The 18,631-nt window shown below is 35.0% G+C and overlaps 1 protein-coding gene across 1 annotated transcript in view; it reads right to left on the reverse strand.

Annotated features, from left to right (window-relative positions):
* Positions 1-18,631, reverse strand: part of pde8b (phosphodiesterase 8B) — a 56,668-nt gene that overhangs the window by 20,460 nt on the left and 17,577 nt on the right. Inside the window, exons 2-13 of the mRNA XM_081390062.1 lie at positions 18,130-18,186; positions 12,093-12,283; positions 10,928-10,987; positions 10,730-10,787; positions 9,691-9,779; positions 9,524-9,602; positions 8,693-8,833; positions 8,455-8,543; positions 8,032-8,086; positions 2,876-2,927; positions 1,515-1,592; positions 954-1,030 (exon numbers count right to left, since the gene is read on the reverse strand). Coding sequence (XP_081246188.1) covers positions 954-1,030; positions 1,515-1,592; positions 2,876-2,927; positions 8,032-8,086; positions 8,455-8,543; positions 8,693-8,833; positions 9,524-9,602; positions 9,691-9,779; positions 10,730-10,787; positions 10,928-10,987; positions 12,093-12,283; positions 18,130-18,186 — 1,026 coding nt within the window. The remainder of the gene's footprint in view (positions 1-953; positions 1,031-1,514; positions 1,593-2,875; positions 2,928-8,031; positions 8,087-8,454; positions 8,544-8,692; positions 8,834-9,523; positions 9,603-9,690; positions 9,780-10,729; positions 10,788-10,927; positions 10,988-12,092; positions 12,284-18,129; positions 18,187-18,631) is intronic.

Below are 18,631 nucleotides of genomic sequence, written 5' to 3' on the forward strand. Positions count from 1 at the left end.
AGGTTTAGATCCATAAATATCTCTGTAAAGAATTTCCCCTTTTGACACTTCCATTGTCACAAACAAATCCTGAGTCATGTTCAAGTAATCGTAAATATACCACAGCAGACAAAGGTGTTCAGCGCGTGTCTCAGGGTTTTGTGCCAGCTGAACTGAATTAGAATTGAAGTGGCAGAGAGGATTCAAAGTTAGCATTTAAATTTGAATGGATGGATATAAAATGTAAAATGAATTAAAATCCATATTACTGCTATTTTTTTAGCTAGAAAAATCTAAGTTTGTAAAGACTGAGTTTTAACTTGACAAAGGCTTGTTGGAAAGTTTGAAAAGTTTAAAAAGTCTTGAAATGATATATAGATGATAGATAGATAGATAGATAGATAGATAGATAGATAGATAGATAGATAGATAGATAGATAGATAGATAGATAGATAGATAGATACAGACAGACAGATAAACAGATCGATACACCAACAGACAGACAGCGATAGATACTGTAGATAGATGGACAGATAGACAGACAGATAGAGAGAGAGAGAGACAGACAGATAGAGAGAGAGAGACAGACAGATAGATAGACACATAATTTTCCAGAATTTCTGTGAATTGCAATTCAGTAAATTCCTCTTCCAAAGTCTATCCAAAGTCTATCCAAAGTCAAATTTAACAGCTTATTGTTTACTATAGTTTTTGATGTACTACTTCTTGTCAGATGATTCTGTATTGATGCAGGTGGTAATAATGGTCTATAAAGGTCTGAGTGTAGAAGTGGTTGTAGTTCTCTTTAGTGATGTGTGTGTGTGTGTGTGTGTGTGTGTGTGTGTGTGTGTGTGTGTGTGTGTGTGTGTGTGTGTGTGTGTGTTTGTGTGTGGGGGGTGGGGGTGGGGTGGGGGCGGGTTATAAAGGTTTATGGGCTTTTTGTATTCAGGTGTGTATAATAATGCAGGTGTACCTTAGTGATCGGAGCCTCAATAGTCATGGAGTGGATTCGGGCCATAGAGGAATATCTGCGATTCTGTAGGCTGGGAGCTGAAAGAGAGAAATAGAAAGAGAGAGAGAGAGAAGAAAAGAGCTCTTTAAATAGATCCATCTGCGTCAGAGTGCACTGAGACTGTGGGTGTGCTGATGTCATGAAACTATGTCACAAAAAGCCCCTCTTAGCCAGCCAGAGCTCACACACACACACACACACACACACACACACACACACACACACACACACACACACACACACACACACACACACACACACACACACACACACACACACACACACACACACACACACACACAAACACACAAACACACACACACACACACACACACACACACACACACACACACACACACTCATATACATTAAACACACATGTGCACACATAAGCACAAATCTCTCGTTTGCCCTTGCTTTTCTTTTCCATTTCTCTTCATTATTACTTCAAAACTGTTAAAGGGATTCGCTTTCCCTTATTTATGGTGTATTCTGATGAAACGCATCCTCTCTTTCTCTTACCATCGCTGCTGTGAGAGCTGATAGATCTGACGTCCACAGACTCTTTCCTCCGGTCCTTGTGACGTAAGGAATTGCACTCTGGATAAATACAAAAGAGGAATGAGTGCACACGCACATAAAGAAGTAACTACATTAATCATCTCTTACACAGTCAACCAGCATCACAATTTTTTTACCTTCATCATCATCATCATCATCATTACTATGATCAACATCATCACAAGCACAGCAGTGATTTCATGAAGCAACTGACACACTTTCCTTTCTCAGAATCCTAAAAAAGACTAGATGCTCAAATTTGTTTAATGAAAAAGCTGCTGATATAATGCATGTAATGGGTGGCTACCAGGGCAATGTTACGCAGTTGCTAAGGTCTATTAGCTGGTTGTTTGGGTTTTATTGCATTGCTATACAGTTGATAAGGTCTTCTAGAAGGCTGCAGGGTGTCGCCAAGTGGTTGCTATGGTGCTCTGGGTGGTTGCTAGGTAATTGCTTACTCTGATATTTTGGTATGTTGAAATCTGCAAAACAAAAATTATAAGTCTGATTGCTTAGAAAAGTGATAACACACCTTTCCTCAAAAAGTTGCTAGGTTTGAGGTATAATTCATATTCAAGCAATAATAACGGTGTGGAACTAGTTAAACACCACAATTAAATATTAAAGGGTTAGTGGTTGCTCAAACGATTACTATATTATTCAAATTATTATTATTATTATTAATGCATTACAGCCTTATAAGACTTTAAAAATAAAAATAATTAAAAAAATGTGATTTAAATGTGAGTTTTTTTTACAGTTAATTTATGCAGTTAATTTATATTTGAATTAAATTATTTAAATGAACTTGTTAGTATAAGGACCACTCTTTAAGAAATTTGGAACACTCTTTAGTGAAAAAAAAATCTCTTTTTCATTTTACACTATTTTTTTATTTATTTTTTTATTGTAGTATAAATAATAATAACAGTGATTCTTGCCCTAGAAAACAGCACAAATGATGTGAAATGGTGACCGTTGTTAATTTTATTGTGTCATGTAACATATGCACATGCTTGCAAATATATTGGCAGGCAAATTATTATGGCTAATTTTACCAGTCTGAGAGTCCCAGGGTGCACTGAGGCCATCTGTCTATTCTGCACCATGACCTATCTCTCTATCTTTTCTCTCTACTTCTCAGTGCAGCATTGATCTGTGCATTTTCAATCATGCTTTTGTTTGCTTCACAGCATGTCACACAAACCAAATCTATAAAGACCTGTTATGGGTTCCAGTGTGCTAATTAAGCAATCGTGCATGAGGGATTCAAACACAAATAATAAACAAATAAAATAAAGTGAGATGGTCTGGTATTGTACCTGATTGTGAGTTTTCACCACAGCTTTTGTCTTCTTTGCTCAACTTATGAACCTGCAAAAACAGATCTCTGATCAGCTCTCTCTCACACGCACGCACACACACACACGCTATGCCATGGGGTTGTCACACTACCAACATTTTAGTAGCCCATACCAATCCCAGTCTTGATACTAATTTCAATATTATCGCAAAAATAGAAATGCTATTGAACAAACTCATTTATTTAAAAAGTGAAATATTGACATTAATATGAATGCATTAAATATGATTAAATATAATATTAAATTAAATATAAAAATTAAGTTTAATTAAAAATAAATACCATTAAAATGACTAAATTGACTAAAAGTGACAGTAACGACATTTATACTGTTAAAAATGAATTCTATTCATCAAAGAATCCTGAAAATGTTCTTGTCCCAGTTTCCACAAAAATATGAAGCAGCACAACTCTTTCCAACATTGATAATAAAGACATGTTTTTTGAGCATCAAATCATCATATTAGAATGATTTCTGAAGGATCATGTGACACTGAAGACTGGAGTAATGATGCTGAAAGTTCACCTGACATTGCAATAATAAATGATTTTAACTTACATTAAAATACAAAACAGTTATTTTAAATTGTACTAATATTTCACAATATAACTGTTTTACTGTATTTTAGCCTTGGTGAGCATAACAGCCTTCTTTCAAAAACATTATAAATCTTACTGACTCTGACTTTTTTAATGGTAGTGTAACTATTAATATAAATACTAATAAATACTTTCACAATAAAAATCACAGCAATACATGTTTAATCACACACTGTGACTGAAAACCAAGCATCTAACAAAATGTCTTGTTGCCCGTCGTTTGTTGTGGCTAGTTAAGATTTAGTTAAACATTGAACAGAGGATTTATCACAATGTCTGGTTTGTGCCTGATCAGAACTTGGGTTAAGCATTTGTTGAGTTCACCTAGGTGGAAATCCTGCCCGCTGCAATCCATTTAATCCTTTTAACATGATCAACTTTTGAATGAGAGAAACAGGATTTTCAGTCTTAGGTTAGCGATTAGAGAGCACTGCCAAAAATGAATCTATGCAGTGTGATGGTTGCGCTTTAGTAAGTTACATGCTACTGGCAGAAATAGAATATGGCTGTATTACATATACTTTCACACTCATATGCGTGCACAAACACACACTCAAAAATAGATGCCATGTAGGTAAGAGGATTAAAGAGCCTAGTTACATCGTCCTGAAGGATGAGGTCACAAAATCTGATAAACCGAGACCACAGGTTATACGACAAACACACTCACTGCACCACAGGAGAAGATTTACTACATGCCCTCTGCTCTGATAATTACTGCATTACTTTCATCTCGGTTAATCCAGAGGAACTTTGTAATGCGCATTTAATTTCATACATTTCTTAATATCTTTGTCAAGTTTTCCAGTTAAATTATCTAAGAAAAATATCTGAGAAAACTTGCAGATATTAAAAATCAAGCGTAGCGTCAGTTCTGGCAGGTCACGTTAGTCAAGCTCGCATCAGCTGACTCTCAGCTGATCCACGTCTACTTATAGGAATACGACGCCTATCACTGTATACATATATAAGCTCATTCAGTGTTATCAGCAGCAGCTATCGCGTTTCTCAGGAGCTAATTACCCTCCTCCATCCCCAGCTCCGCCTCTCGTCAGTCAGGATTTGGCATTCTGATTCAAAATAAATTCTCAAATTATGTTGTACTTTAAATCTTGAATTAAATATATTTAATTGTCAATCGTATTTGACGATAGTGGTCCTGACAGAACTTGTTTTCAGAGAATACCATTCAAAAATGTGGTGTCAGTAAGATTTTTTTCTATTTTTTATATTTCTGAAAGAAGTATTTTATGCTCACCGAAGACGCATTTATTTGATTAAAGATACAGTAATAGTGTGAAATATTATTACAATTTAAAATAACTGTTTTCTATTTGAATACCTGTGATGTTAAGTTGAATTTTCAGCATCATTACTCAGTGTCACATGATCTTTCAGAAATCATTATAATATGCTGATTTGCTGCTCAAAAAACATTTCTTATTAATGTTGAAAACAGTTATGTACTGTTGTACTGTAACAATGTACTGACCCCAAACTTTTGAACGGTGATGTAGATATTGTTTTTCCTTGTTTTAAATATGCTTTTAACAAAATTGGGTGGGGTTTATGCTTACGATAAGAAGAAAAGTATTTGCTAATAAGGTAAGAAAAATAAATTCTAATTATATTCTCTGAAAACAAGCCATATTATTTTTGCTTTTTAAATAAATGTATCTTGTGTTAAGGAAGTTAAGATATTTTTGTTGATGAACAAGACAAAAACACTTGCTAAATGCCTCATGAAAGCCACTTAACAAAAGCTTCCACTGACCCAGTTGGATGGCAATAAAGATTTGATTCTAGTCTAGTCTACTATCCACTGCATTTTGACAGAAACTAGGGTTAGTTATCATGGTAGATTTTTGTAAGGCTTGTAACAGACACAGACACGAGTGAGTGTGTGAATGGTAATACTAACACCAGTGAGTAAAGCTACAGCTATTTCACACACGCGTCAGTGTGTCTGTTTCTCACGGGCCTTTCTGATCAGCAGCTCCACCTAATGCTAGAACTAACAGCAGGGTTTAGACTTGAGCCTGTGGAGGGTTATTAATAACTCTGATGCCCGTCTGGCTCTCTGACACTGGTCTGTCAGGATGGATGGTTTAGCGTAGCTAACATTTCTGCCCACTGTCGTTCCCATGAGCCTTGCACACTTAAAGTTTTGATGCTAATTTGGGGCGATTCCACAGTTTAGGGCTAACTGCAAGGACAACAGCCTGCAAAAATCAATCTTCATGGAGAAAGCCATTGTCCTCAGGTTAACATCCTGAGAAAACCTGGGGTACAGCTGTGTGAAAGGCAGGATAAATCTGGCAATGGTAAACTAGTAAACTTTGATCAAAGTTGAGTTGATGTCAAATTTAACGTATGTAACTGTCACGGTTTTGGTCTTGTTTTGTTCTTGTCATGTTTGCTTCCTTGTCTGTCATGTGATCCCTTGTAGTCATGTGATCCTGCCATGTGTCTTGTCATGAGTTTATTGTCTGATTGTTTGATCATTGTTCACAGGTGTCCCTTGTCTAGTCATTAGTCTTGTGTGTATTTAAGCCCTCATGTTTGCCATGTGTCTTTGTCTTGTATTGCTGATGTAACCACTAAGTAAGTTTCTGAGATTGTTTTCGCCATGCCTTGCCATGTTTTTTGTTTCTATGTCTGATTTTCATTAAACTGCATATGGGTTCTACATATGCTTGTTTCAGTGGACTGAGTTACAGTAACATGGACGGAAAAACAATGTAAGTTCAAGCAGAAAGTGTACTTAATCTAATTCAGTTTAATAAAATCTAGTTGAATCCCAGTTCATGGTTTACTTTGTTCCTAATTTGGTATAGTTATGAGTCATGCGTTGTGTATGGTTCACAAAACTGGTAATAGGACTTCCATGCAGGCAGGGTGGCCATCTAATATTATCTGTTCTATAAACTTAAAGGTGCATTTTTTAGTCTGGTATGTTCATAAACTGAAAGCCAGCAAAATTACTAACAAATACCACAGGTATATTTTTCTAATTTATTTGCCAAATGTAGAAGACAAAGGAACTCCTACAAGTGTGCTAAGTTATAACGTGTGTAACGTGGACGGAAAAAATTAATCAATCCTGCAAGATTCCCTTTGTAACACAAAATAATACCATTTCATGAAAACTGGCATAGAATAGAACAAGAATAGAACAAGTTCATAACACATTAAAATAACCTGTCATCATACTATCAAATTTAAAGATCATACAGATTGTGTTAACGCACTATTAACGTGTTAACTTCGTCAGCTTAAGCTATATTCTTTCGAACATTGGACAGAAAAAAAAAAATCATCAAAAAAACAAACAAAAAAAAAAAACAGAAAAATGTCATTGACGATGTTGACTTTCATGAACAGCTTATTGAGTCAAAAATACGCAGAAAACAACGTTGGAAGTTGGACAGACTGAAAATTTTCGTCTAAGTTACGAACAAGATGTGCAGAATCTGTCAAAATGTATAAAACCACCATTCATGCACGCTCTTTCACGATGAACGACGCTTTCGGTCCGAAACCACTCGCAATCATCCGACTTGCACACTCTGTTATCCTTTCTCACCACAATGATCCTATTTAATGTTTACTTAACCAAAGTTTACCACGTTCGTAACATTTTAACGTTCGTAACCTTTTGGACAGAATCCACAAACTTACCCACATTCGTCGAAATCCGTGAAATCCTGTTAACACTTTCTCACACGCAGAGTGACCGTGACCTAGACAATCTTATTTCTTTGATGAGAACCGTTGAGACATTATAGATGGAAATTCAGCGTCAGAATAAAATGTTCGAGCGTTATGATTTTTGGACAGAAAATCTCGGCCCCTGTTTTATCCCGATTTATTAACAATTTATCATGTAGCAACGCATATGAGAATTTAACCCACACAAGATGGTTTTATCGTTATGCTACTGATAGAATTACATGGAAAAATTACATCTCCGCTTCCTTTAGAATCATATTTTAACGTGCGTAACTGCTTGGACAGAAAGTGTAACGAACGTTAGTAAATGTTTCCATTGCATCGTGGTGGATTAAGGGAATTCTACTTTCAGTGTTAGTAGTAGTATTTTGTAGAAGACACACCAAAATAAATGTTTTGCGCCAAAATTCAGGATTTTATTAAAGGAAATGAAAGAAATGACTTAGGAAAAATCCAGATGCACTGAATGTCCCACCGTGACATCCGCAATTTATGGGGACGGAAATAAAATAAAGTCTCATTACACGATAATGCCAAGGCCTAGTGGGATAAAAGTAACTTTATTATTTCTTACATCTATCTTTAACAAAATAGTGAACTAAAAATAAAAAAATGACAACAACTGGGTATTATTCAATCTATATTGTTCATTACACCCCTTATGGACAGATACTGTGGAATCGCCCAGCTCAATTAATAGCTTGGTCAATATTTATTGGATACTCACTGATTAATCGGAGTCTTAAAGAAAATATTACATGGGAAAGTAGATAAGAAATGTACCTGTCTGTGGTTGTCACTGTAAGGCCTCTTGATGGACACAAAATGGCGAATTTTTCTAGAAGATAAGGAAACAATTGACTTATTTATTGTAACTGATTTGTACATACCTTTATTGCTGCCATCTACCATTTATTTAGAACACAAACATAATATATAATATATAATATGAAATATTTAATAAAAAAAAACTAAATATTTAAATAATTTAATTAATAAATACTAAATAATTGATTATATATATATATATATATTTTTTTTTTTAACTATCATTATTTTTTTTAAGTACAAATATTTGTTAAATTAATTTATTACCAAACAAACATTTTCAATTAAATTACAAAATATAACATTTAATTTTAATTAAATATAATAAATTATAATAAATTACAATTTGTATAACTTTTTTATGATCATGTGACTTACCCTCCCTGGCCAATCACAGGAGTGATTCTGACATATTGCTGAATATTGTCCCCTGACTTCCTCCGTGAAAAATAGATCCCCTGCCATTCCTAAGCAAGCAAACACAAACATACTTAAAAACAGCTAATAATTGAATACATGATAAGTATTGTAAGGGTTAAAAAAGTTGCACATTTCTAAAGTCAAATATGATCTAATATTATGACCCTCATAAATCAGTGTGCTATGGCCGGCTGACCTTTCCTTTCTTGATGCAGGTGTTGATGGTGTCCAGCAGGTCGGCGCTGTTCTTGTCACTCTTAGGTAGTTCAGTCAACTCCTTCCCAATTACTTCACCTCTGTGATAGCCCATCATCTTTTCAAACGCTGGATTTACATACTAAAAATACACAGAACAATAAAAACACCTGCATATCAACAAGTATGCATTAGAGAAAGGGGAAAACATTATGTGTATTATATTATTTTCTTATTTTAGAAAATATTTTTAAAAAGTCTAAATATACTTTAGACTATACCTTTACTATTTATACTTCAGACTATACTTAGACTAGAAATACTTATATGAAGTATATATATATATATATATATATATATATATATATATATATATACTTAAATGCTTTAATATTTAAAATATTAATATTCATTTATTTTACCCTGTTAATATTTGTTTGTTTACAAAATAAAATAATATATTTGAATTATGTTTCAAAGTTAAATAAAAGTCTTCTTCTTAAGGTAAAAGTGTATTAAAAATACAAATTATTCTAATAATTCTGATAATTAATAAATGTTATGACAATTACTCAGAAGCAACATTTTATGATTGTTTACAACCTTACACTAAATCATTTTGGATTTACAAAACATCAAAATCAAATACATGAAAATCTTGCTGTCAAAAATGATGTGGGTTCACTTTAGTTTTAGGCCATTCACTGTTCTCTCACTCTACTGGATTTGCTCCAGAGGGCGGTCCTTGTAAGGATGTTGATTTGAACAAAAAGAGCCTGCTTAAATGTGACCAAAGCCCTGTGGGATGATCTGTTTGGATACCAAAACTCACTTGAATGACATGATCTTCACTGCTGATCTCCACGGCTTCCTGACACTGTTCTAACGCGGTAAACACAGAGTTACAAGCCCTGCAACAACATAAACACAAACAAATATTATATATATTTTACACCAGCTTCTTTAATTCTGGAACTGAAGCTCATGCTTGAGACTTACCTCAGTTTGAACTGAGCTCGAACCTCTCCATGTTCTAACTGGATTAACTCATTATAACATGCCGACACACTGCTGTTCTCCAGGTACCTCTGAAAGAGAGAGAGGCATATAGTTCATAGTCTCATACAGCACTGCATATATCATACAGTATGCATGCTGTCCTATTTTCTACTGCCTGATAAAGTTGAGTCAAGTTTTTCCGGCTGGGATCAGTAAACAAACTTATCTGCTCTGGGTATTTATATTGAGGAACATCTGGGAAGTCTATGGGACACGACATTGAACTGAGATGAGTGTTGAAATGCATTGCTACTTGTGAGTGTAGTGAATGTGCTGCATAACACGAGAATGAACCTCATTGGTTCTCGCACGCCGAGCAACATGCTTGAGCTTCCGTTTACCACACCTGATGTGTGTTGATGAATGTTTATATGTGATTATAAATTAAATCTGTATATAAATTAAATCTGTTCATCATATAAAGCGATTGTGTCTCTGAGTAATTAATGACAGATTTGTTTTTTTTTGGTGAACTATCCCTTTAATAACTTTGTCTGAGCAAAATTATATCTAAATTATGACCATGAGCAAGGATATACAAGAAAGGAATGTTATGTACATGGAGCAAACTACAATTACAATTACTAAAATCTTTACAGTTCAAATAATTAATTTTTATATTTTAAAAAAAAGGGGCAAAAAAAACACCAAAAAAAAAACCCTGCGGTAATCAACAGTAAAAATGCTGCCGATAAAATGTAACTAATATTAAACTCATGACAGTCCTTTAAGACCATATTAGCCTGAACAGGACATACCCCGAGTCATGAATGTTCACCCCAAACAACAAACTGGTGTGACATAATTTCGAACAAAATTATTTCCTAGTTTCGAGAGTTCAAAACAGCTTGCCAAAATGAACTTTCCGTAAAAGTTTGCTCCGGCAAGTTAACACCTTCGAACTAACATTTGTCCATGGCAACTATGTAATAGGTAGATGTGCTCTGAGGCTCCGCCTTCTTTAGAGTAAAATACTCACTCTGGAGAAGCCAGCAGAGAGAAGAGGAAGGACAGATGGTTCCTCCTGATCTGAGGGACTGTGTGAGAGAGAGAGAAAGAGAGAGAGAGAGAGAGAGAGAGAGAGAGAGAGAGAGAGAGAGAGATCAGTAGGAGGAACATGATGGACATCTGTAACACATGGATAATAGATCCAAAAGTGTTCTGAGGTAAACCTTACATTTGTGGCATCACTGCCAAAATAACAGTGTGTTCAGAATGCTTAGCCGCTCGGATCATCCTGTTTAAAAACACACACAATAATAAAAAAGTAGGTTTTTAGATTTTCTGATTCCATCATGACTAATACAACAGTGAAATCAAGCATCTTGTAAATATTTCCCTCTCTCTTGCACACACACAACTCCAAAAGACTCCCTCACACACTCAGACGTCCACTGGGAAAAAAAGTGATTTGGCAACAACTAGATTTGGTAGAGAGTTGCCAGCTTTGAATATGTGAGTGTGTGCATGCATATGCATTTAAACCTCTGTGCAGGAATTAACACCCGCCACAAATCAAATTCAGACCATTTCCTTGCCTAATTTACTGCCAGACACTGTGGTGGGCAACCTTTAACTGGTCTTAAAGAGTTCTTAAAGATTCACAAAGAATTAAATAGCAAAAGCATGTCGTTGCAGCCCAATTTTTTCACACACAACGATTCAAAATATTTGGGGCCTGTAAGATTTTTTTATGAAAGAAGGTTCTTAATGCTTATCAAGGCTGCATTTATTTGATCAAAAATACAGTAAAAACAGTAATATTGTGAAATATTATTACAATTGAAATGCTATTTTCTATTTAAATATATTTTAAAATGGCATTTATTCCTGTGATGGAAAAGCTGAATTTTCAGCATCATTACTCCAGTCTTCAGAGTCACATGATCCTTCAGAAATCATTCTAATATGATGATTTGCTGCTCAATACATTTTTATCAATGTTGTTTATTATTATCAATAATTATTATAAAAATATAAAAAAAATAATCATCAACAGTTGTGCTGCTTAATATTTTTGAGGAAACAAGGATACATTGTTTCAGCATTATTTGATGAATAGAAAGTTCAAAATAACAGCATTTGAAATAAATCTTTTCTAACATTATAAATGTCTTTACTGTAACTTTTGATAAATTTAATGCATTCTTGCTGAATAAAAGTATTCATTTCTTTGAAAAAGAAAATCATATTGACCCAAACTTTAGAACAGTAGTGTAGGCAAAATGTACATTGTAACTGAAATATACTCAAATGAATCAGAATCAATGTCCATGTAAACGTGTAAAAGAGATGAACAAAACTGAGCGTGAGACAGATGATGGATGGTTTGTTGGACCCACCTGCAGACGGCATCAGCTTCAAAGTACCGTGAGTGCCGCCCATCAATGATGACGATCTCGTGGTGTTTATCCAAGAAACACTCCACCGCAGACTCAGGTGTTCGTGCGATGTTACACCTGAACCCCGCACGCTCACACGCCCAGCAGAAAGCATCGCTCTGACTGTCCTCTTTAGCGAAGACCAGTAACACCTGAGCGAGAGAGAGACGGAGAGAAAGAGAGAGAGAGAGGTGCTGTTGTTGGTTGCATGTGAAAGGTCAACAGTCTTTCATCCTGTTGAGCGTTGTGTAACCATGGAGCTGCGATGTGAAATTCCACATGGCCCAGGTCGTTCAGGACGCCTCTGTCGCCGCTACCTCACTCTGGAGGCCCACCGTGCAGCGGCGCATGTGCACCTACAGGGGGCGAACTGACCTCACCCGCTCACACACTATTGCCGCGTCCCAATTCACCAACTTATGCTTTGCTCTAAAAGTATGTACTCTTATTGTGAAGAAAAAGTGTGTGGTAAAAGAATAGCCAAGCTTTGGGACATATTACCATGTCAAAATATTGCATTCTGTCACATTGTTTACATGCTTTCTGTCACCATAAATTGGCCTGTCAATCATCCTGTTACAGTTAAAGGGATAGTTCACCCAAAAATGAAAATTCTGTCATCATTTACAAACCTGCATGAGTTTCTTTGTTCTGCTGAACACAAAAGAAGATATTTTAGAGAATGCTGGTAATCAAACAGTTGACTATAACCATTGACTTCCATAGTATTTTTTGTTTCGTACTATGGAAGTCAATGGTTATAGTCAACTGTTTGATTTGGAATAACATAAGGATGAGTAAATGATGACAAGAATTTAAATTTTTGGGTGAATTATCCCATTCTATTACATTAGTTTCGGTTATTTACGACAGTAACAACCACACTCTATATCCAAACTCACAGCCATACATTTTCAGGACTCTCAACCGCATTCTCGGATAACCCGCGCTGTGTGAACAGAACCGGACTGGACAACTAGTTGTCTGTCACGTGACCATGTGTCTACCGTGTGTTGTGGGTTTTCGTGTGTGGCTTCGCTTTCGGTAACTTACAGCGATGTGTCATCTGAAGGATTTAGTTACAGTCGCTGTTCTCCACCAAAGTTGCTTCTGTCAGTTTTGTGTTTTATGCACGACTAAAATGCTCAGTCTCTACGCACATATAACATATATAAGCTGCTGTCGTTTAATGAAGATTTGACGAATGAACTGGTGGCTCGATTAGACTATAGACCTTTAGACTATAGACCTATAGACTATAGTCACATCCTGTTTAATTTTGCATTATATCACCACCCATTATTGTCTACAGTATAATGCTATCTAAACATTGCACTAAAAACACAGAGGATATGACTCGTTTACAATGATCAAACCAGTTTTTTCTATGTGCTGAAATATTCCTTTATTTAAACAACTTCAATTTGATCTAATTATTGATGATTGCATCGTAAATTAAGTGCATGAAAAAATTTTAACATTATTGTGTCCCCCAAACCTTTTAATTGAATCCCCCTAAAACAGACTTCAGTTGTAAGTAGATTTGTCTAATTCTAATGCTCATTAATGTGATGTGTTGTTTGAACTGTTCTTCAATAAAGTAAGGTGATCAGACTGAAGTATGGCTTGCGCGCTCCCCTTTAAATCACGAAATAGGCACTCTGAATATTATGAATATAATATACTGTATATATGTTTATATAGAATATAAACTTTTTTCTTTGTTTCACAATACTCAATTAATGAACTGAGGGAGGCGTTTCTAGAAGAAGTATCTGTGCTGAATTTTAAATAAATAAATCACAAAAATCCTGTGCTCTGTGTTATTTTTTACGCTCCTAATTGAAGCTTCTGCTTTTCGAATGTGGAAGTGTGATAAAGGCCTCTTGCCTTGCCAAAAGTGATAAGACTTTTCAGTTTTATGGATGTCGCCATCTTTTATGTCACTTTGGTCACTGTCGCTATGAATACGGGCTTGACTCCTGTTGCACGTTCATACAGACAGTATTCGAGATGCTACTTTAAGTTGCTGTTTGAACGGGACATTTTAAGACTCACACGTAGACTGAACGTAGCCATATACACACTCCACATTTTAATTAAATTTACACTACTCAATTAATTGTATTAGATAAAAAATGTATCCAGTCATGGGTCTTGGATGAGGAGAATTTGCTTTGCAATGTATTTAATAACTCAAACCTCTTTCAGTGCATCTCTACTTAACCATCGGTCTCACGGACACCATGTTTGCCCTATGCTCTTTTCTAATGCCGGGGACACACTTAACAACTAGCTGAAACATTCTAAGACTGAACTGAACACACTTACAGACTGTTTCCAATGACTGGAGCAGATTTTAAACACCGACTGTGAACACCGACCGAACGCAACTGTCTCTGATCAAAAGTATCAAATTACATTCATAATCGGCCTTACAGTTGTTAAGTGTGTCCCCGGCTTAAATAACGCATCTTATCTTATCTTCTCTTTTCTGTTTTGTTTGTTTTCTAATTTGTTTTAATATAATCGACATATAAATACAATTTTACTTTGTTACTTATACAGCCTCTCAGACCCCTGACTTATATGAGATCTTACACCAAATCTAGGTAATACATTTCTGTAACCTGGATTTGGATTTGGTAAATCTTCTGTATATGTGCAACTGTTCAAATAAAATGAAAATGCTATTTGATGTATGAAATAGAGCAGATTAAGCGTCACTAGAAATAGTGAAATAATGAAATAGAGTGTTACACTGCCTTGGCGGATTTGGTGACCCTGCTGTATATCTGCACATGTTCACATCAGACCAAATGCTTTCTAAAATACAGAAGAGAGAATATAGACATCACTAGAGTGAATTTGAGGGGCATTACAGATAGCTTGTCTAATAATAATAATAATAATAATAATATTAATAATAATAATAATGTAAGCATTTTTGTTACTTGAAACAAAATAAATGTTAACTGGGAAATATATATATATAGCTTATTTAAAAAATAAAAAATAAATAAAATAATAAAATTGACAAAATCACTCAACAAAATGACTAATATTTAACTAAAAACAGAAAAAATAAAAATAAAATTCTAATTATTAACAAAAACTATAATAGTATATCAACGATACTAAAATAACACTGGAACTTAGTATGTAACTGGCTGGATTCGTTTTTAAAGTCAATTTAATTTCAAAAGACCTTAACAAAAAAGAGTGACAGGTGATTCATTTGTAAAATCAATCTTGATTGATTTCCATAGTTACAACAGCTGAATCTGACTTTACATAAACAGATTACATAAACAGCCTCAGTTTATTAGGTCATTAGGTTAACTAACACATTACATACACTTTCTCTTTTTAGTTCCACTTTTATAACCATAATTCCCATTAAAACTACACACCAATACACACACACACACACACTCACACACACACACACACACACACACACACACACACACACACACACACACACACACACACACACACACGCACGCACGCACGCACGCACGCACGCACGCACACACACACACACACACACACACACACACACACACACACACACACACACACACACACACACACACACACACACACAGGATAATCTCTCTGTCAATCCTCTGAGACATCTCAAGATTATCCCAGAGGTCATGAGCCCATGTTAAGAGCATAGCACGAAATTGCTATGATTAACACTGTGGTAACCATATTAGCAATGCTATGATGTCTTGCATCTTTGGTATCCACTATTTTTGACCAAAGGGTTGAGTTATGGCATAGTTATGGCATTATGGCCTGAGGCATAACTTCTGCAGTTTTACAACTACTGCTGATACAGGTGTTTTTGGGCTTGTTATGGAGTTTTTTAAGTGGGCAGGTAGGGTTTGCAATATTTTGGTAGCCTATTATTTTCAATATGAAACATTTGGACTTATTTCGGTTTAGTATGGGCTTGTTCTTGTTTGCTGTTTTTTTTCTAGCAAGACCTGGCAATACAAATGAGTCAAGGTACCTCTTTCCCTGTGATTTCTTGCACTGTGCAAACAAAAGGGAGAATTATCTCTGATGCATGTTTAAATATGTCATTAGCAACTAGTTGTTCAGTTCAGTTCCGTAAACACTGCGTAGAGTTTTTGTAAATGCGGTTGTCACAACCTGCATTTTTCAGGAGTTAATCCAGTTGTAGAATGCAGTTGTCCCTTCCATAAATTACTAAACTTTGTGTGTACAGAACAGGATTAAGCACAAAATGGTGAATTGACAATCAAATTTAGCTGCAGTGTGTGGCCTATGACGATGCATTTCTACATGGTTACACAGTGACCTGCAATTATGCTTTTTAATCCTATAAACTCATAAGCTTGAAAATAAAGTGTGGATTGCACTGCAAAACTATGCTAACCTGGAATAATGAAAAAATTGCTTGAAACTGTGTATATTATAGTGGTTGTCTAATTTGTTTGTGCTTTAATGGGTAGTGCAGACATTTAAAGAGTGCTAACAAATTGCTGAAATCAAAAATTATTTTACTCAATATACTATATTCACATTTTAAAAATGTTATTATCCACTGACAAGGCCGACAGATTTTGCGTCAAAACAAGGAGGATCTAACACTTCTGATGCTAAATTTGGTGGTTAACTTAAATAAAGTCAAAGCACATCCTTTTCATTTAAATCATTTGATCATTCACTTAAAGCAACCTGAGGTTTAGTAACCCCCACATGGATTCAGTCTCAGCAATTAACCAATTAAACACACACCTTTTGTTACCCATCCCAGATCATTAACCAGATCAAAGCCAGTAGTTGGGGGCAGGGATCCCCTCATAATTATTACAGTGATTTAGCAAATGCTTGCTACAGTTTGTACTCTCGTAATCATAAAGCATGCCTAATCAATTCAAACTAAACAGCATATACGATTTATCAACAATTTATTTCAAGTTTAACAAAAATGACATATTTAGGGTCATATGAAATATAAATTGAACTTAATTTAATGAAACTTAATTTAATTTTAATAATCAAGAATGTCTAAACAATTGAATTCATAAAACTTTTTTTAATGTTTACAATAACAGGGTCCAATGAAATGTTGATTTTTTTGTTTTAATACAAATTTATCAGCAAAAAAGGCGGTAATGAAATTAAGGCTAATCTTTTAAAATGTAATCAACTGAAAATGTAACAATTCCTTTTATTTAATTTTTTAGCAAAGGGTTGCACAACAGAGGTTTCCTGTTAAAACTAAAACATGGAAGAAATTTTTTGATTATTCCTTAAAAAAATTAAGCTTTAATAATTGTATTACTATTTTTATGTATTACTATTATTATTACGATGAGAAGTACATTCTACTGTACAATAATATATTTCTGAACCAAACTTCAATGGGTCACAAACCCCACTTTGAGAACCCCTGATCTAGACTTAAAAAAGGCAATAAATATCCTTCCATTCAAAAGTTTGGGCTCAGTAAGTTTTTTTTTTTTTTTGAGAAATTAATACTTTTATTTAGCAAGGACACATTAAATTGATCAAAAGTGACAGTAAAGACATTCATAAAGTTACAAAAGATTTCACTGTTGTGAAATTTCTATTCATCAAAGAATCCTGAAAAAAGTGTCATGGTTTCCACAACAATATTAAGCAGCACAACCGGTTTCAGCATTGATACTAATTTCTTGAGCAGAAAATCAGCATATTATGATTTCTGAAGGATCATGTTATGCTGAAGACTGGAGGAATGATGCAGAAAATTCAGCTTTACCTCACAGGAATACATTTTAAAATATATTATATTAGAAAATAGCTATATATTACTGTAATATTACTGTTTTTACTCTATTTTTGATCACATAAATGCAGCCTTCATGAGCATTACTTAAGAGACTTCTTTCAAAAACTTACTGACTCCAAACTTTTGAATGCACAGGCATGCATTTTCCAGCAAACACACAATGATTAAACATTAGGACTCTACCTGAATGGGCTCCTGGGTAAGTCGCATCGGCCCTAAACGCTCTTCTGCAGCAGACACCTGGGAGAGATTGAGAAAAACAGGTACGTTTTGTTGAAATGAGGTTACAAAAGGCAACAAATTGAAGAATGTATCCGGTTTTACCATCTCAGAGCCCTGAAGCAACATTCTGGCATGCCTAGCCTGTTTTTAATCACGCATTGTTTGCACACGTGCTTGAATGTCCACCAGTACAACCATTTACGCAAACTAGATAAGACAAACAATGTCAGTCCACCGAAGAAATAATGTTTCACAGGTTGAATTGACAGATGTAGCCATCCTGATCAGCATGAACTCCAATCCAACTGTGTTATCCAGCAGATTAGAGCATAGTTTTTAACCAGAGCTCCTAACACTTCTAACAGCAGTCGACGGATATGATGTAGATTGTCAAAAAAAGTAAATGGTTGTTTTTTATAGCGTTGTCCAAATGGTAAGGCAGCATTGTTGCAATGACAGAGAG

Source organism: Scardinius erythrophthalmus (genome assembly GCF_964197995.2).
Source record: "Scardinius erythrophthalmus genome assembly, chromosome: 17".
Lineage (NCBI taxonomy): Eukaryota > Metazoa > Chordata > Actinopteri > Cypriniformes > Leuciscidae > Scardinius > Scardinius erythrophthalmus.